This window comes from Lissotriton helveticus, chromosome 9, assembly GCF_964261635.1.
Source record: "Lissotriton helveticus chromosome 9, aLisHel1.1, whole genome shotgun sequence".
NCBI lineage: Eukaryota > Metazoa > Chordata > Amphibia > Caudata > Salamandridae > Lissotriton > Lissotriton helveticus.
The window spans coordinates 988,016,800-988,038,095 of record NC_136070.1 but is presented as its reverse complement, the minus strand read 5'-3'; the positions used below and the strand labels follow the sequence as shown (position 1 = coordinate 988,038,095).

The 21,296-nt window shown below is 41.8% G+C and overlaps 1 protein-coding gene across 1 annotated transcript in view; it reads left to right on the top strand.

Moving 5' to 3' along the window:
* Positions 1–21,296, top strand: part of DOCK3 (dedicator of cytokinesis 3) — a 1,382,531-nt gene that overhangs the window by 860,313 nt on the left and 500,922 nt on the right. Inside the window, exon 6 of the mRNA XM_078661294.1 lies at positions 19,126–19,274. Within this exon, the coding sequence (XP_078517420.1) occupies positions 19,126–19,274 (149 nt within the window). The remainder of the gene's footprint in view (positions 1–19,125; positions 19,275–21,296) is intronic.

The window sequence follows — 21,296 nt, the reverse complement described above, 5'->3', positions numbered from 1 at the left end:
CTAAAAATGCAAAAGTGAGGCAGGTGTGCATGCATTCCCATCAAAACTCAAACCACAAGCCAGCTGGGACATTGGAAACTAGGGAAAGCAAGAACACACTCCACGGCAGAAGCCAACTAACACCAGTAAGGAAAAAAGCTCAAACATGGGTGCAAAATCTAAACTGGAACTCCCATCCAGACACAGGAAACATATGAAAAATACTTCTCAGGAGAGGGAGGCACAACAGGAGAATTCATTGGCACACCTGGATTGCAAGTAAGCAGCTACGTGCCTGTTCCAAGGGAGTGTAGAAAAGGTCTTGCAAGGACTGGGATACCATATAAGGACAGGTGGAATTCAATCCACAGAGTCCTCCGGAATTCGATAAACAATTTGCTTGACAGATAGCCTAGTTTCTAAAACTACACAGCTAAAAAGCTTATTATCCAATTTATATAATATTTAATCAAAGTTGTAATAAATAAAATGTATATAAAATATAATAATATGATTAATTTAACCCATAATGAATGTAAACGTTTCCAATGTTCTGATATATGTCAGTAGGTGGGTTCTTTTATTTTGAAAGAGTGCAAGAGCCAGGTCCCCAAGATGGAGACTGGTTGACATTTAGGAGGACAGAACAGAGAGCCTTCGGCTTTCTGCTATGACGTTGTGGGCACAGGAGCCAGAGCTAAAGTTGCCTGCATGTAATTAATTTCTGGTTAACCAAGGTGAAGAGCTTGTAGAGTAGGCACAAATCTGCGTTCCCACATTCACTAATGAATTTATGGAGGTGGAGACTGATTGCAGAGATGGTCTGTGCCTTAATGCATACAAATGAACTGACAAACATGCTCAGGTTATGCATAGCGTATGCATCTGCTGCTGATTGGTTGTGTGGGAAATAGTGTACCCAGGGTATCATGGGCCTTGGTGCAAGCAGGGAAACGGGTTACATTTAACTGCTGCTGAAGTGGTAAAATACAGCAATGCTCGGAGTTAAATGAGTCCCGGTGCAACTGCGTGAAACAGCGTTACATCGCAGTGCTATCACAAAGCGGTCGTTACAACTACCGCGTTGTTAGTACGCAATGCATTACATCGCAAACCATTACAATAACTTCCAGTAGGGGGCGCTAAGGTATTGGAAATTAAATCCAACACCTTCCCTACTGTTGCGCAAACTGGAGTCGGAATAGTAAATAATACTACACCTAAGTCCAGCGCACCCCCTACTGCAAGTCAGTGTAATGGTTTGCGATGTAAATGCATCGCATACTAACAACGCAGGTGTTGTAACGACCGCGTTGTAAAAGCATGCAATGTAATGCATCATGTAGTAATGTGCCATATTCGCCATTGCACCTTCTAACAATGGTAGCTAAGCCCCGGTGGTTAGCGTTGGAAGGGCGGCCATAGAAGCTCTAATAAACAGATACATTCTTCAGATCTTGCTCAATGCAACCAAGCATTGCCCTAGTAAACAGCAGGACAAGCTATTAAGCAGTTATTTTAAATGCCAATAGGTCTGGCTTTTACATGAAAATGCCTTCTCATTTAATTATGGATTTAGGCATTCATTAAGTCACTATACATGCACTATGACACTCACTTCAGCAGAGATCATTTCTTTTCCATCTGTCCATCATGGTAAGTGCAACTTCACCAAGTCTTGCCCATTACTACCTTATTTAAAGGAGCTTCGTGGACCATTCAGGAGCTATTCAAGTGTGACTATGGAAGTTGTGTAGCTGCGATCAGTGGCTTCCATTGGATAGTTCAATTCTGAATTAATGACAAAAGTGGAGCTTTGTAATTGATTTATTTGGTTCGAAACCAGGTACATAGCGTGCTCCAGTTCAATTAAGTAGGCGTGAGCTCTCCATGGTCTAATGGTAAATGGTCTTGTGATAAACATGTTACTGAATCAGGAGTAAGCTGCTTTCTTTTTTAATACTTTTCCTCTGCACCCCGCAAGCTTCCCCACAATACACACAGCTAGAATAACAACAACCAAATTTAGAATGTCCAAGACGTTGTGTTATATTGTGGGCCATTTTGGATTAGCCTATTTCAGGAAGTACCGTACCGGATGTGCTTTCAGCATTCCTAACACGAAAGGCTGAGTTTGTTTTGGACTGATTGCAATGGTGACTTGCAAAGGCCACCACTGTAATTGGTGCACGCGCCACAGAGTACATTTGCTATTTCCAGTTCCAAGTTTCTTCAAGACGCACTCTTTTACAGGAATGTTAAAATACACACTTTACTTTTACTCCTTCATTCCTGGTGCTTTTGTAGTAACTCATTTTTGTGTTTGAAGGCCAAACCATTGATAAAACGCTGTAAAAACTTTTTTTTATTGGTTTGCTTCATCATGTGTTTTTGATTGGTGAGATTGGATGCTTCGCCCTGTATACCGTCACCAAAAAGTAGAAAATCCATTTAACGTGCACTGACATACCTGCCAACCGTGGAATAATTTGGTAGAGGAGGAGGGGCTTTAAAGAGGGTGGACCCTGGTGAATGGGATGGATTTTCGGATCACCGTGTCTGTCTGAAAAACCATGCCTACCCTTGACAGCTGTACATATGAATGTATGTGATACCACCTTCCATGTCCGGGTCAAGTTGCCAACCCATCATTGTATTACAGCATTGCAGATACTTTACCAAACTTGCATAAGAGTTTCCAGCTCACCATAGTTACTGCTGTGTGATGGTGTCTATTCACTGTCTTGCAATGTGAAGAGTTGCAAAATCATGTTACACGTAGTGACATCATGTCAGTTGGAAAGTCTGTGGACGGTTACGGTCTGGCAGAGGGAATAATACGGTGTCGTAGCTAGGGAATGTCGGGTGAGCGGTCCGCCCTGGCGGCACTCTTTTTTGGGTTGGCAAAGGTGAGCAAGTCCGGTCTGTCTACTGCCACCATTCCCCCCCCCTCCCCCCCCCCCCCCCCCCCCGGGACAAGCCTCCGTCTGCCGAAAACCCTTTCCCCCCTCTTATCTGCACCAGGCAGCAATCTTAGGGGCTGCCCCAGGTGGCACTAGGTCTAGCTGCAATACTTGACTGATTGCAATGCAAGACCTAATTTGTGGTTAGTCTAAATGCCTGACCCCAACATTGTCAGCACATTGCAGGCCACCACAAAACCCAAATTCATCTAGAAATTCCCCATGCCTTCATTATCACCTCATTGGGCCATACTTCCATTGACACCACCACACTAGCACCAGCAAGTATTATATTACCACCTACAATCACTGTACTGCCAAAACCAAACTCACACTGACACCTGGTCCTACCTCACTGCTGCTTGCCAACGCCACAAATCACCCCCCCATTCACCACAGTTTCACCTGGGGCAGAGAAAAATAATGTTTTAACATTAAATAAATGTATTTATATTTTTATCTATTTTAAATCATTTAATTTAACCTTATTCCCTATGAGGTTTCATATTAAGTCCCTGTCTCCATTATTTTTGGAAGGTGCTGGAATGCAAGGTAATTACTATAAGTAATGCTGGGCTTACTCCAACTGTGAGCTGGGGTACATTTACTAGTGTTTTGGGTCCATTTTGGCTGTAAGAACATTAAAGTGCAGTTTTGAAAAGGAATGGGCTTACTCTTTTTTCTAGATGCGTGCACTTCCCTCTCCAAACCCCTCCATAACCCTTCTTCCTCCCCCTTAAACCACTCCCCTTCAGTAATAAGTATTCCATATTTTACAGCCACTCCTCCCTTTCCCTCACACTTTTACTGCTAAAATGTATACTTATGTGTGTGGAGACTCCACAATCGGGGCAAAGATCTCCAAACAGAAAAAGATAGATGAGGCAGAACATCAGCATGCACGTTTTTTGAACAGCATTGTTTAGGATGTTAGTACTACCATTGTAGTACTACTAAACACACTACAACATGCAGCTTGTGAATAGGTCTGTCTGTTTTTTCGCTTAAGTGTCTCTGCACATCGGCTTTACATTCAGGGAAATGTTTACTCTATCAACTCCGACAATGCCATTTGAACTGTCAAATGAGAAAGGTAATACATTCGAAATATATTACATGGTTTCATTTTGAAAGTATTTTATCCAAAGTGTTCTGCATTGTCGCCATTGTGTAAACATAGTAAAAGACTGTGTTAGCTTATTGACTATGGTCCCTCAGTCAGACTTTTATGTGTCTCGATGGCTGGGGAGGGGATCTTCTCCAGTTCACTGCCAACAGCAGTGAGTGCACTGAATAGTAAAACCACACATGGAACACACTTAAATGCTCACAGCCAGTGCAAATCTACCTGTAACTCTGTATTTTTGAGGGAATGGAAAGGTGTGTGAGAGCCTTACACTTCCTTGGCGGTTTAAAGGTGAGTAATTTGCAGAAGGGTCTAATTTCCACAGTAACATTGCACACTGTATACACTGTATTTGCATGTAGTCTATCAAGCAATATATGGAACTTATGCTGTCTGGCAAGATGAGCAATTGTTGAACAATACCATCATATTTCTGCAATTTTACAATGCTATAAGCTACCGAAATTCAATGTTTTTATTTTAAGAGTCTTGTAAGCAAAACATGCTAATATGATTCAGTTGAGGCCACGAATCACCATGTATGTGTGTATTTTCTTCCTGTAAATATTGCAAACTGAGAGCCTGCACTCTGGTTTCGTTTTTACTGAGGGAGGCACAATCCTATCTGTGTTCCCGAAGAGGACAGAAGAATTTCAGCCATTGGCATGTTTCGAAATGAAACTGATATTCATTCATTCATTCAAAATGTGTGTTGTTGCTTGTCTGGGATGTTTCACAAGGTGCTATTGTAATATTTATGCCCTTCATGCAATATTTAATTGTGGGATTAACAAATAAGCTTTGTAAACCCATCTCTTTGTGGCAATACTTCAGCCCAGTATGAATGGCTCCAAATAATCAGAAAGAATTATGGTATTAGTTGTATATGCAGGGTCAATAGAAGTTACAACATTTTATTTAGGTTAGGACCCGAACAGCATTTGCGTGAATGCCATTGGTCTAAAGAACCGTTACATATATTTGTACATAGTTTTGTTGATTGTGGTCTGCAGTTTGCCCTCACCATACCTATTAGATGATTAGTGCATGGAACTTTGGAAGAGGAGCATATCTTTTAGGAAACAAAAATGAAAATGTGAACATATGCAATAGTTGTGCACACGTTGCTGATTTTGGATCATAGAAACCTAGCTTCTTATCCCACTTTAAGGACATAGGACCCAATTTATGAGTGGTGGTAAGCATACTCTGTCGCAACAGTGACACAGTATGCTTACCACCAACATAACGGTCTGCCCGCTCAATTTACTTGAGGGCAGACCCTTAGTTTAAACCCCTCCCAGGGCCCTGTGTTGTAAGGACCGCCAGAGGCAGGTCTTTAATTCCAGCCACCTGACTCTGATGGGTGGATTTAGAGGCCAGTTTTCACTGTCAGTCACTGCTAGAAAAACCATTGCAGTAAGGGCCAGTGAAAACTACTAAATGCTCCCCTCGCCATGGGAGAGGACTACATGGCGAGGGGAGCATTTTATTTTTTAATTTCAAAAAGAAAATCCTGCTTCAAGATTTTTTTTTTGAAAATGAAACAGAAAACAGTTTTGTGCAGGGCTCCGTCATGATGTTGGAGCCCTATACCAAACTGCAAACAGCACTGACAGGAACTTTTGTGATGGAGGTTCTTGGCAATGCTTTAAGAAATGACACCCTGCTCTGTGGTCATTTCAAATCAAGTGGATGGTACCTATGTCAGGGAGATGGAGTAATTTACTCTGTCCCACTGGCAGAGAAATGGGCCATCCTCCAGTTTATAAATCTGTCCCATAACCAAGTGTTGTGCGATTCCATGCAATTCACGTTATCTTCCTGTGCCTGAATGTACATTTGCGTTTAAAATCAACAGCACAATGCATTGTCTAATTCTTTCCCATTTAATTTGTATTTTATTTTCATTTATATAGCACTTACTACCCCTAATGAGGCAATGGAGTGCTTTATGGCAGGTATCTTGCTACTCCGTAGCCCAAAGTTAGAGGTTAATGCAGTGCTTATTAATCATTGCTGTAGTTTTTTTGGTGATTGGGTTAGTCTTTTGCTCTAAAGAAACCAGAGATGTTCCTTCATGTGCAAGTGGTGATGTATTAAGTTGATAAGGAGCAAATAGGATAGAAGAGATTGGATAGTGAGGAGAGGTAAAGAGATTAAACACAATTATACATTGATTTATGGGAGCAGGATGAGTAGACAGATTTAAAAGGTTATGGTATTGCAGGAATTGTTACTCAGAAGGAGAGTTTATGATTTGTAAAATAGGGGTTTGGTTAGTTTACTGAGGTTTAGTAGAGAGTAACGCGACATGCATGTAACATGTAGGGTAAACTCAGAAGCAGTGACGCATCCAGAGGATGGAGTGTAAGGAGAGTATCATTCAAATAGAAAAAAAGGAGAGAGAATAATCCTTTGATATAAATTCGGTTACTCTCGTGTATGTGTTTTTTGGATTGTTGAGGTAGGTTGCAAATTAAGTAAACAAGAGTAGAAAGAAAGGCTGGCAGTTGATGCCCTATTGGCAGGTGATATAAATTGTTTCCTCTTAGGTTGCTCTGTTTGGCTGTTGATAGCATTGATACAGTCTATTCTTTTTTACATTGACATTGAACATTATTGAAATTGTTTGACTTTGTATTTGTTTTTCATGTGGTGTACTGAGTTATGTAGTATCTCTGGATAGTGGGTTTTTAGATTTATCTGTCTAGAGTTTAAGCAGTGCTGCAGTGGACATACAGTGGAGTTTACATTGATTATTCTGTTATGTGTTTGTCAGCTAAAGATGCATGGGTGTTCAGTTTCCAGAGTGATTTCGATCTCCCAGATTTTAGGTGTTGTTTATTAAGGCATTCTGCTAAATTGGCACTTCCTTGATCGTAGAGGGTCCTGTCTGTCGGTAGGAAATGATGAAGTGTGGAAAATGTGTTGAATCACTTTGGATGTTGGATTACATTGGTACAACCAGGTCTTAACCGTGATTCTGAACTCTATGTGATTCCCGATGGCTCTGATTTATGCAGGTAGGAATTTCTAAAACATTGCCACTTGCATGGGCAAAGTAATGGCTATGAGGCAGTTTTCAAGTTTTAATATTCCTATGTCCTTAGATTTTATCGTTAGGGAATTATTTGTGTAGAGCATTGTCACAGGTCAATTGTAAACTGTTGATAAAATTCCATAGTGATTTCATGTATGTGTTAAAAATTAGAGGTGAGATGATAGATCCTTGTGGAACTCCTCTTTTTACATAGTAAGCAGTGGAGGAGAAAGGTGCTGTGTGAATCTGATTTGATATGTTATGGGTATAGATGTAGAAATTGACTGCAGGATCTTTTTAAAAATGTATGGATTGCAGGAGTCCAAAGGACAGTCACATTGGGCTTGTAGCCCTTAGAAAGTCATTACATTCTGAGTTTAAAATTTCTTGTAAGGCTGATATAGACTGAAGTTGAGAATGTACTGTGATTATTCTTGGCAGTGTAGAATGTGAGGATTATTTTCTCTTGGTTTTTATTTAGATAAGAATGCAGAGTGTCTGCTTTGTTTAGATATTGCTTTGCTAGTTTATTGCATTAGTCTTGTGAAAGTGGGGTGGAGGTTTGACAGCTCAATGGGTTGCGAAATTCCGATTGAATTTTCTGATGTTTGTTGGTTGGGAATCTGACCTTGATGATCCTGATTGAGTAGTGGATTAGTCTTGTGAGTTCTTGGACTTGAGCCATTATTGTTGAAGTATTTACAATTGTCATTTATTTAGTTCTTCATTCATCCAAAAGGATTTATATGCTGATGACACTCGCTTGTTGTGAAGGAAACTGATGGAACGTTCTGTAAACTAGCTGTGTGAATGAAAGAACGATTTACACTGCCCAGCTGAATATTTTAACTTGCAATATTTTAACTTGCACTTAGTATAGCGCGCACTAAAACGATTTGAGCTTTAGTTAGCGTGGCATATGCTTTTTACTGAACACTGCGCCGATTGATTTTATAATTTGCACTGTGTTGGTAATATTTGAATTTGATTCACTCACCCCCACTTCACTCCTGCTGCCCCGTTTCCACCGCAAGCGCCAGGCTTGTCTGAGTGGAGGGCGCAGGGAGGCTCCTTCTTCCGGCTCCCAGGCCGAGGAAGACACCGATTGGCTCAGTGGATAGAGGCGGAGCTCACGAGTCCGTCCTCTACAAAAGCCCATGAAAATCTTGCAGTCTCCCTGATGACACTCGCTTGTTGTGAAGGAAACTGATGGAACGTTCTGTAAACTAGCTGTGTGAATGAAAGAACGATTTACACTGCCCAGCTGAATATTTTAACTTGCAATATTTTAACTTGCACTTAGTATAGCGCGCACTAAAACGATTTGAGCTTTAGTTAGCGTGGCATATGCTTTTTACTGAACACTGCGCCGATTGATTTTATAATTTGCACTGTGTTGGTAATATTTGAATTTGATTCACTCACCCCCACTTCACTCCTGCTGCCCCGTTTCCACCGCAAGCGCCAGGCTTGTCTGAGTGGAGGGCGCAGGGAGGCTCCTTCTTCCGGCTCCCAGGCCGAGGAAGACACCGATTGGCTCAGTGGATAGAGGCGGAGCTCACGAGTCCGTCCTCTACAAAAGCCAGACGCTCTCTATGACGCGCAGCGAGTACGCGCTGCGACCGCGCCATGGCCGCGCCAAAGACAAGCCTAAGACCTGCCCGTCTGGGCCCGTCCGGGACAGTACGGGGCTCGGGGCACTGACCTATACTCTACCAACGCGGCATAATACAGGTATGAGCGCCGCATATCTCAAAAGCCTGCGCCCAATAAAACACAAAGATTGCTGTGTATTAATGCCCTCTCTTACCTGCAGCATTACATGCAGTAATTGTAATTTGAGTCTGTCTTACTTTCAGCCCCACCCCGATCCTTTACCCATCAAGTTATCATCTAAACTGCGAGCAACCCCAAAGACACGTGAATTCTCTTTCTACAGTGTCAACTGTAGATCCTTACCACGGCACAAATTTGACATTTTTAATTTGTTAATGGACAATAAACCCAGCGCACTCTTTCTAACAGAGACATGGCTGCATGATAGTGCCGGCCCAGACATAGCAACCGCTCTTCCCCCTGACTATGCCATAGTCAGAAGAGACAGGGAAGGACATACAGGAGGAGGAATCGCTATCATATTCAAGCGGGACATTATATGTACGCTTGAATCAGTCCCCATCCCTGACTGCGAAGCAGCTTCGTTTAAAATGTGTCTTAACCCTAATTTTACGATCTCTGGCATCTTAATATACAGGCCCCCTGGATATGCTAACATCTGGGCTGCAAATCTGATAAACTACATTACTCCCTTTTTTCTTGCCTCTAAAAACTTTACTATGCTGGGGGACCTAAACCTTCACTTGGATGATCCCCTTAATACGGCCTGCACGAACCTACTCGACGACCTAGCTGCATTACATTTAACCCCAATTAATACTGGGGCTACCCACAAGGCGGGGCATCTGCTTGACCCCGTTTTCACAAACATCCCTCAACTCTCCTGGCTAGACACGACTCCGATTTGCTGGTCAGATCACTATCTTATTCATTTTTGCTTAAAGTTACCTACATCACCGATTACAAACACCATTCGGCCCTCATCTATGAGAAGGAACTGGAAACTTCTAGATGTGAAGGAACTTAATCGTACTCTAGAAAGCCAGCTTCCAGGTCCAGGCACGGACATGGAAAATATTGCTCTGGCCACCCACTCCTGGCTAGAAAACGCCGCCGAAAGATGTCTTCCCCTATTCCAAGAAAAAAGCAATATCCACCGCCCCCCGGCTCCTTGGTTTAATGATTCCCTAAAAACCATGAAATCAAAATGCAAAACCCTTGAAAGAAATTGGCGGAAAGGTTACGCTCATGATAAAAAAATCACGTACCACAAAGCCAGGAATGATTACCATTCAGCCTGCAACAAAGCCCGAGCCCTTCATGTGGCTAAAACCATCAATACTGCGACAAACAAAGCAAAAATGCTATTCAACACGGTAAAAAACCTCGCAGGGGAAAAAACGGCAGCTTCAGCTCGACCCTTGGACAAAAAACAATGCCAAGATCTTGCCTCCTTCTTTAAAGAGAAAATCGAGAATATCATCTCTGGTATTAGGAGTAACCTCCCCACCCATGACCTTGGTGAATCAATTCCCTTCTGGCCAAACGACATCAACATAATTGAATCCTGGCCTCCTTTTACCATAGAGTCATTAGTCTCCACCCTCAAAACTGTTAAATCAGGTTCCCCTTGTGATCCGGTACCCACTTCTATTCTTAAAATCCTGGACGTCCCTGCTCTGTCCACTATTGCTGAAACTCTAAATTCTTCTCTTCAACTCGCAGTAGTGCCCTCAATGTGGAAACACGCTATGGTCAGTCCACTGTTAAAAAAACCCACTGCAAACCCGGAGCTCCCCTCAAACTACCGGCCGATCTCCCTCCTCCCTATTTTTTCAAAATTGTTGGAGAGACATATTCACTCTGCCCTCACCTTCTTCACCGAAGAAAACGGTCTTCTCCATCCCTCGCAATCTGGGTTTAGGGCCGGCTTCTCTACTGAAACCGCCCTACTAGGAGTTACCGAAAACATCAGGAGACTCCTGGACGAAGGCCAGACAGTCGCACTCATTTTACTAGACTTGAGTGCGGCTTTCGACACCATCTCCCACGCCAAACTGCTGGCCACTCTGGGGAGAAATGGCATCAGGGGCAAGGCACTAAAATGGATTGAGTCCTTCTTGTCACAGAGAACCTTCCAAATCACATCCCCAATAGCCTGCTCGGATAAAATGAGCGCCCCCCATGGAGTACCACAGGGCTCTATCCTAAGCCCTCTGTTTTTTAATCTCTACCTCCGGCCCTTGGCTGATCTAGCGGATGAATCTGGCCTCACCCTCATGACATACGCTGATGATTCCCAAATCATCTTCTCCCTGTCAGAAGCAAACCCACTTCTTCCATCTCGCCTTAATCAAGGTCTCCAAAACATCTTCAGCTGGATGTCCGCACACCAGCTGAAACTCAATGGAGACAAGACCGAGGTCCTCCTTTTGGGGAAAAACAAAGACCTCTGGAACGCTTCTCACTGGCCCTCTGAGCTCGGTTCCATCCCTACTCCCGCCACTCAAGTTAGAAATCTGGGAGTCATCATCGATAACACCTTGTCCATGAAGCAGCAGGCAAACAGAGTGGTAGGCCTCTGCTTCACCATCCTAAAATGGCTAAGGAAGATCCTTTGGATGTTGCCCCTCGACACCCAAAAGTCCGTAGTCAATGCACTTATTACATCAAGGATTGACTACGGCAACATTCTCTACTTGGGCTCAAACAAAGCTGTCATTAACCGATTACAAGTGGTCCAGAATTCAGCGGCTAGGCTACTCTGTAATATCCCAAAAACCTCCAGTGTATCCAGCCACCTAAAAGACCTACATTGGCTCAGGGTTGAAAGCCGTATTAGGTTCAAAGCCCTGAGCTATATGTTTAGGATCAAATCTGGTACCGCCCCTAAATATCTCCAAACCCTCGCCACTCCCTACACTCCGGCGAGAGCACTACGCTCGCAAAATGCTGCAAACTTTTCCATCCCAAAGTTCAAATTTGCAAGAATGGGAGGTAGATCCTTTGCTGTCATAGGGCCCACACTTTGGAACAAACTCCCCCCCCATATCCGGAAAGAAGACAGGTATAACATCTTCAGGAAACAGCTAAAGACCTGGCTCTTCCAGAAATAATCCACCATCACTTACCTTCCTTCATAAACTTGCTTAATTTCTGTCACCGGCGCCGGGAAACCCTTGTTGGGTAGCTGCGCGCCATACAAATGCAAAAAATAAAATAAATAAATAAATAAATATATGTCAACCGCTGAGGACACATATTCATAGAGCCTGTCTACTGACTGTACTGTTTCAAATTGAGCATTTATTGTTAGGTGAGATTCCAACTTCTACATGTTTATTTTGCTTCGCTGTATATAGGCTATTGTGAATTGGTGGGCTTCGGTTGATACTTTATTTGGGATCTTGAATGAAAAGGTCATGATGTGATGACTTGTCCTTGTAATATATGAGTTTTGTTGAGTAGTGGTCCAATCTGGACTGGCGAAAATTACATCCAATATTTGTCTACTATGTGTGTGGCTCCAGAGATGACCTGTTGTAAGTTGTTTGTATTCATATGATAGCATTAGGTTGAGGTGTATTTAGTTTATCTAACCCGATGTTTAGGTCACCAAGTATAGATATATTGGACAGTTTTGTTGATAAATCTAAGACCATGTCCAAGAAAGCGTCAGTAAATGCTCTGTTGTGGGGTGGAGGTTTTTAGAGCAAGATGAAGAAGAAGTTTTAAATGGGGCTGGGCATCTAGAAAGAAGGTCTTCACAATGTTGTACAGTTGCCACTTTCAAACTGGTGATTGTTATGGTGTCCTTAAATTCAATGGTGGATCCACCTCCTTCTTTCCTTTCATGGCTATATGTAATGGCATGATATCCAGGGGGGATAGTTTCATGGTGCACTAGGACAATGTCTTTTCCCAACCAGGTTTCAGTGACGAATAGTATGTCTGGTTTTGTATTTATTAGTAGGTCAAATATGTTGTATTTATTTTTGCTAATTGAACAAGCATTCATTAGCAAAGAATTTAGAAATCATCCTTTTCTGTTGTGGCAGCAAGGGTATTCACCTGGGTTATCAGTGATCTTATTCCTTGGACTCTTTGTAGATATGTGGTTACTATTGGTTAAGATTTGTTCTTTGTGTGTATGGGAAGGTGAAGGGGTCAGCAGTACTACTGGAATGATGGTGCTGGGATTGCAGAACCCCTTGCCTTTGCTATCCTGCTCAAGTAGTTTTATTACACTAACAGAATCAATTAAATGCGGCCAAGCGCGCGCTTAGTGCGCATTATTTTGAAAAAAGTGAGGAGATTTTCTGCAGGCAATCACAAAAAATCTATGAACATAGCAACTTTACTGGTAAAATTTTAGCTTGGCAGATTAAGGAACAAGCAGCGGCTAATGTGATTCACTCCTTAAAATCCCCAATTACCCACACGGAAACTTCAGACTCTGGAGAGATAGGGTCAATAATTCTCTCTCATTATGAAAATATTTAAAGCACGCTTCACAATACAGATCAACAAAAGTTAAATGGCTTTTTAGATAAATATCCTCTTCCAACTCTTTCCCAAGTAGACCAACAGACAATGGCAACCCCATTCTCTAGGGAAGAAATAGAATTGGTAGTAAAAAAGTCTTCCCCACAGGAAGGTTTGTGGTCTGGACGGACGCCCTGCTGAGTTTTTACTGGCCTTTTTTAGTTACTTCTCGGAACTTTTTCTGTTATTATTAAACTCTTTGTTGGAGGGAGGTCCAATCCCAGAATCCTTTCAAGATGGAACGGTGGTCAGTTCTCTTAAGCGGGGGAAGGAATCTAAGGATCCTAATTCTTATAGGCCAATCACATGGTTGAATTCTGACTATAAAATTGTTACAAAATAACTTTCAATTCGTTTTAATAATGTTTCCGCAGAATTGATTCATCCTGACCAGAATGGATTCATTGCAGGTCGACAACTTTTCACTAATACACATTATTTGATTGAAGCCTTAGATTATTTTGAAACTTGAGAGATTCCTGCCTTAGTTTTACTTCTGGATGCGGAAAAAGCTTTTGATTTAGTGGTTTGGGAGACATTTTTTTTTTATATTACAGCGTTTTGGGATTCCATCACAAATTATTAATTTAATTCAGAATTTATATAGGGGCGCAAAAGCTAATATTATTATTAATGCAGCTATTGTGGGTTCGATTGCAGTTCAGCGAGGCACAAGGCAAGGCTGCCCATTGTCACCTGCCCTTTTTGCTTTCTTTATTGAGCCATTAGCTGTTGCAATTCGGAACTGCGTATATATTTCTCCTCCTATAATCTCTATGGCCAAGATTAAATTATACGCGGACGATATAATGTTACTGATTAAACCTGAAATGGATTCTCAAATACAGGCTCTTCTAATCTTCGAGGAATTTGAGGCTCTCGGGGGATATCGAATTAATAAAAAGAAAACTGAGATTCTAGTTTGTGGTGGTATAGAACCAAAACTTCACCCTGATATACAAAGTTGCACTAATAATAGACCGAAGAGATATTTGGGGGTCTTCTTTTCTGCCTCAGTAAGAGATTTGTACTCACTGAACTTTGATCACCTTATTCAAAAGGTTCGTAAAATGCTTGCACGCTGGAACGTATTACCACTATCCATCATGGGCAGGGTGGCTTTAATTAAAATGTCAGTGCTTCCCCTATTTAACTTTCTGTTTTCTACGATTTCTTGTTCTTTGCCTGGCTAATTTTTTTCAAAAGTTGAGTCCTTATTCTCAGCCTTGGTCTGGGCAAAAAAGACCCCCCGAATTGCAATTAATACTCTGTATGAAGACACGGATCACGGAGGTCTTGCTTTACCAAATCTTTATTTATTTTTTTTTTAAAACCTTTATTTGTACAAAAGGATATACAGATCAAGGCCTACAACCAAACTGGCCGGCCACAATTCGAAAATCAGACGAAAAATCCAAAGAGAGCAATACAGAATCAATCAGAATGGAGCATGAGCAATACAATCTTAAAAAGGGGGAGAAGGAGAAAGGAAGTACGACACGGCCTGCAAACAGGAGCAAAGAAGGTTAATTTTATAATATAGGGATAAGGGGCATGACAGGCTCAGTGACAACATAGAAGGATCCGGAGTCCCCAAATAAACCATTGGCAACAAAGAGGGGAAGGGGCCATAGTACAGGAGTGTCAGCACTGTATACATCGATATGAAAAACAGGTACAGTAGATACAATCAATATGCAATGATTAACAACTTCGTCGACCCACCACCCATAAATACAGCGGAACCAGAACAGAGGGGCCGGAGGAGTGACTTCACCAAACCTAGCCCATCATACGAACCTAAGAAAAAAAAAGAAAGGGGGGGGAGGGGAAGAGAAGGGGAGGGAAAAAAAGAAGAAAGGAAAAGAAAAACACAGACGAAAGAAGGAGTGCCGCGCAGAAAAGCATCCCGTAGCGAGGGATACAGAAGAGAGCAGGAATATTAACAACGAGGGGGGTACGGGAGTCGCGACAGGAAGCAACAATTATAAGAAAAAGAACAGCGACAGGACAGATCCCACCGCAAACACGCCCCAGGAGGCAGGACAAACGCAGCACTCCAATAAAGAAATACAAAAGGGCCATAGAACTGAGGAAAAAAAAAAACCATCATAGAAAACCCACCCCACCCAACCCACCCTGCACCCCTGCAGAAGGCTACGGCCTACCCTCCAAACAGCGTGCCTGTCGCCCTAAACCTGAACCCGAAATACAGTAGAGAGAAGAGAGAAAAGGAATAAGGAGACAAAAAGAAGAGAAAAAACAAAGAAACGAACGTGGGGGAGGAGCAAAAGGGCAGAAACAAATACGGTCGGCCACAGCCCTCCGCCCAACCATAAACATAGTACGTGGAAACCAGAACGTCACGATCTCGAGCGCCATAAAGACTAACAGAGTGTCTCCCACAGCGCCATGAATATAAACAACTGCGCCATGAATCCGTACACCAATAATCCACCGGGAGCCATGCGTCTCACCCCAATCCTTTCTTAACCACAATTCCCACCCGCCACATGACAAAGTGAAATGAGCAACACAATGCTAGGCAAGCACACAATTGAAAGAAAGTACGAGCAAGACGTAGACCAGGGAGGGCAGGTGATCTGCAAGTAGACAAAAGTGCAGATAGGTAGTTCGAATGTCTCAGCAATAATAACGCAAACAGCAAGAAATGGGAGGCCAGTCTCGTAGATCGGAAAAGCGGTGGTGTACTTGCAAAGGAAAGAAACAACCCCGTCAAGGCAGCAACAGGAAGCAGTCCACCATAGTTCTCCGGCATCCGGGGAGGAACGGGCCTCCGCTCCACATCCAGGTCCCCCAACTCCAACCACTGAAGAGCAGGAAGTTCCAAAGCCACCGGGCCACAATCCCGTTGACGAACAGCGGCAGCAAGCTTCGTGGCGACCGAGGGGGGCGAGGCAGCGGCATCATCGGGACAAAAAGGGGTCTCGAAGAAGCGTCCACCCAAAATGGCGGCGGATCGCAACGAGTCTCCAGGGGCACCGGGGGCCAAGGACGCGCGCCAGGATCGCAAGGCACAAAGAGCGGCTCCAATAGTAAAGTTTCGTGCACACGTCCCAGCCCCCGTGCAATACAATGACCCAAGTCCGCCATCACGAGGAGATCGACAGCCCAGATCTTCGGCAGCCATTTTATAAATTAAGCCTCCTCTCCACCCTCGTTTACTCTCGGGACAGTGCACAAATGCAGGACTTTACAGATGTCCCGGGGGCCCGGCAATAGCGGCCCTGGCGCAAAGAGGAGCACCGCCCAACACGGGAAGCCGCCTGTACCACCACCGGCGCTCCCCACGATTAGAGTCGGAGCGTGCGGGGCCAGGGCCGCCGGACGGAGCAGCGGCGGAGGGTCCTCTGCACGCGGTCAGTCCCCGGAGCACCGCGGCCCGCACAGCCTCACCGCCACCAAGGCAGGCCCGGATTAGGGCAACCGGGATACTCGCACAATGGCTCTCACCAGCAGTTCACTCTCTCGGCCGGGGCCTGTGGTCTCAACAACGCCTGGCCGGATCTCATAGGCGAGGCCCCGGCCGCAGCCCCACGGAGGCCCCGGTCCCTTCGGAGGGGCACAACTTCGGATTCTCAGCTCGGATGGTAAGTGAGAGCGAAACGTCGCGATCATAGTTCCTCGAAAACGTGTCGTCTTTAAACAGGATATGAATCAGGATCTACGGGTCAGGCCGGAGGGCTGACGGAGCCGAGCTAAAAGGCGACCATCACGCTCGCGAGCTTGGCTCCTCCTCCGCTTTACCAAATCTTAAAGATTACTATAACACATATTTCGCACAGTATCTCTCAAGATTTAAACAACCAGTCAATGGCCAGACATTATTTATAAAAAAAGATTTCGACCTTATTTGTCAAGAGATTAAAATTCCTTCCCCGTTGCAGGTTCTCAAATCACCCACATTTGTGCGTTTAAGGTCCTGATTTGTTTTTTTTTAAAACGTGGCGCTATGCTTAAAAGATATTCACTCTCTCTCCGGAATTTAACAACTTCATTAAGTAGCGCTTCTTCACTCCTAGGTTGCAATATTGGGTCTGAAACTGTTGCTAACTGAGGTAGAGCAGGGTTTTCAACGTTGTTAAATTTTGTGAAAAATGGATCATGGATTACCTTGAAAGAGATGGCAAGTTTAATTCAGGGGAGTTTTCTCTTGATGGGATCGTATAAATTGATTCGGAAATCCCTGGGACAAATTGATCTAGTACAGATCAGTCAATCTTCTCATCTGACTAATGATCTTTTTGTGTCTTCATGCTCTAAGAACCCCGGTGAATGGAGATGCTGCTTAGCGCAAAGTAGGGAAGGAGACCTAACTGCTAAAGCAATTAGGAAATGGCAAAAACACGAAAATTCTGAGTTTACTCCTAATACTTGGAAAACCATAAATAAATTTAATTTCAGTGTTTTGAGAGGCGCCAATTGGTGAAGAATGTTTTTCTTTAGTAAATCGCTCTTATATCGTACTCCAGCGGTTATTTCTAAAATATATCCTAACACTCCATCTATTTGTTTTAGATGTAGACAACAAGGTCTTGCTAACTGCTCACACATAATGGTCCATTGTTCTAAAATTAGGATATTTTGGCAGGACATTTTTGCTTTGCTTCAAATTTATTTAAAGATTTGTGTTCCTTGCTATGTTAACTTAATATTATAGGGTTTTGATCCAAAACTTAAATTGTCTGAATCGCTAGCTAAACTTGTTTATATCGTAATTGCAGTGGCAAGATCATTGTTACTTCAGTATTGGAGGTCAGAAACGGTTCCCACTACAGATGAGTGGTTTCAAAAAATTAAACGAGTCAGGAAAAGTGAATATGTATATGCACAAAGGATCGGGGGGTTGAGTACATTTTCAAACATATGGCAATCATGTTTTGATTAATGGAACGTGTGTCAGTAGATTAAGACAAGTGTGTTTTTTTATTTTGATTTGATGCCTGTATTATTATTTTTAGTTTCATTATATGGGTTATGTTAGAGTTTCAAAGCCTTATCATTTATTGTGTATTATTGTGTATTATTTGTTATGATGTAGAATGTCAAGTACTTCAATAAAACCTTTTTTTTTTTAAAGTTGTTTTATTACAGATTTGTTGATGTTTTTTATGAGAGGGAGAGTATTAGTCACATTGGGCTTGTTAGGTAGGTGTGGGTGTAGGATTTTGTTTCCACTTCCCTCTCTATTCTCATCATCACATCATGGTTTCTACAACCAAACCTCATTTGCAAATCATATGATATTACTATTTTTCCTTGTTCTTGCTACAGTAATGATGTTCTCAATGCAGGTCTCTGCAGCTCTTTGAAACTAAGTATATATGCTGCATCAAAGACCTTGAGAATGTGAAGCTTGCAATAGATCTCCTGACAAAAAACTTGGATTCCTTTTTATAAGCCTAATGTCCTGGTCTTTCTCCTTCTCTGTGTGCTGAGGATATCAACAATAATGGTGGGGAATATGTTAACTAGTATGTTCTGATGTTACAATCACATGCTCAATATTTCAATGGTATATGGTTGTAAAGGATGGTTTAAAAATTAGGGATCACAGTATAATAATACTATTTATTGCTTTCTTTCCTTTCTTTCCTGATCTTTCATTCCACAATCTTTCCTATATCCTCTTTCCTGGCCCCTTACACCTACTTTTTCCTGACACAATAATACCCTCCTCAAATTACCTTTCCCCACATTATCTCTCATTATTCTGTAACCTCATTGGTTTTTAATCATTCACTCACTTTTTCTCTCTAACTCTTCCCTCTCACTTCATACCACCTCTGTGCGAATTTACTCCTCATTCCCTTTGAACCTACCTACCTCAGAAACACAAGGTGGATTTATTCTACAAGCTTCGACATGTAATGAATGAACTTATAGATCTGCGGCGGCAGCTGCTATCAGGTCATCTGACACAGGACCAGGTGCGTGAGGTGAAGAGACACATCACTGTGCGACTGGACTGGGGAAATGAGTAAGTACTTTGCTGCAGCTCTTCGATGAAATGTGGAATGATAAAGACTATATGATTGGTGTAAGGTGATATGGTAAACGTGAAATCATTGTCTAATGTTTAATACAGTGAATTTGAAATCACAATGGGGAAGAGTGAGATATATTTCTGAATAATATATCTTTGTGGCCAATCGACAAAGGAGCTGATTTGCAAAGTTAAATATACATGTGTAGATTTACTCATGTGTAGATTTTCTCTCACACCTTGCTATTCTGCATTTCTAAGTGCATATTTACTACTAGGTGTAGACTTACTTTAAAAAAGATTAATATTGAAAATATTTTAATGTATAACATAAATGTAAATTAAGTAACTAAGAAATAAAATGTTATAGCACATTAGCAATCATATTTAATGTGAATTAATACATGAATTCGGTATTTTAAGATGAGTTATAATAACAATAATCTTTAAATAAAAATAAAATAATACACACACTTAAGAACATTTTTAATTTTAATATTTCATATATTTTGTTAACATGTAGGTGCTTAATTAATGTAAATGCTTTTGAAATTTTTTCATTTTTAATAAAATCTCAAACTTTAATTAACTTTTGATAAAGTGTTTTTTTACATTTCGAATAAAATAAAAAATATATTACATATATAATTTAAATGTCAAACTAATTTAATTTAAATATGGGATGTTAATTTATTTCCCCTCTCCCTGCCTCCATATTTATGTACAGGAGTATATTGCAGGACTTGTGAGTTTCTGTGTATGGTGCTTGTCTTACTCCAAGGCTGGATTGGAATACATTTGAAACAGTTTTTACCCTTTTATGTTCTAGTAACTTTAGAAGTGAAGTTTGTGAATTGTCATGGTGTTACTTTTTTGATAATGTGTGTGTGTATTAGCCTGTTTTTCTCTAAACCCTTTGGTAGTTATTCTCCATTTGCCACCACTCTCTCTGGCCCTCCCACATTTACTACAAAATAGTATACGTACGTGTAGAGAGATCTCTGCCACCAGAGCAGGGATCTATGCACAGACAAGACAGGAGACAGACGTGGAGCTTACAAACCATAGGTCTGTGAATTGCAAGTTTAATAATGTAATTCAGTTGTAAAAGTTGAGTAAAGTAGTAAGTGAGTAGAATTACTTGAGCAAAATAGTTTATTTAGTACGAAAAATGCAGTTTGTGAATCAGACTGGTAAACTGTTTTGAGAACATGAAGTGGTAATAAAGAGTACACGGTCATAAATCCTTTGTTAATTTGCCCTGAAATGTATAGTCTCCCTATTAATAATAGTTCAAAAAGGGCGCAGTCCTTTCCATTTTTAGTAATTGTATAGGAATATTCCCTTTTTAGATATTTTGTATCCATTCACTACGGGTTTTAAGAGTACTACAGGAATACTAATTTGTATATTCCTTAATGCATTTTTAACAGGCCCATTTGCCTTGTAAGTGTGGAAAATGTGGTGATGTTGAAAATCACTTTTAGTTATATTTGAGTGATGTGGGGACATCTCTGTCAAGTAGACGTCTTGACTGTAATGTATTTGTGGTTTGCTAGTGCAGGTATTTTCCATGATTATACTTTACTTGGGGCCAGATGTAGGTAGCCCAATTCAGGTCGGTAACGGCTGAAATTACCGAATTTCGGTCGTTAGGCATCTGAGATGTAGGGGCCATATTTAAGGATTCGGTAATTTACCGAATCGGTAATTTAAGGAATCGGTAAATTACCGAATTCTTAAAATACCGATTCGGTAAATTACAGAATCCTTAATGTAGGGAGCACTCAAGTGAGTGCATTTGTCATTTAAGGATTCGTCATTTAAGTTAAATACCGAATACCTTTAAAAAAGCAAGTATTTGCTTTTTTTAAAGTGCCATGTGGCAGACATACATGCCCTTAGGGCATGTATGTGTGCCACATGTGCACCCATGCACTATTCAGGAGTGCAACAGGGTGTCAATGTGCCACCCTGCCACCCTTGTAAATGGTCCCCCTATTACCGATTCGGTAA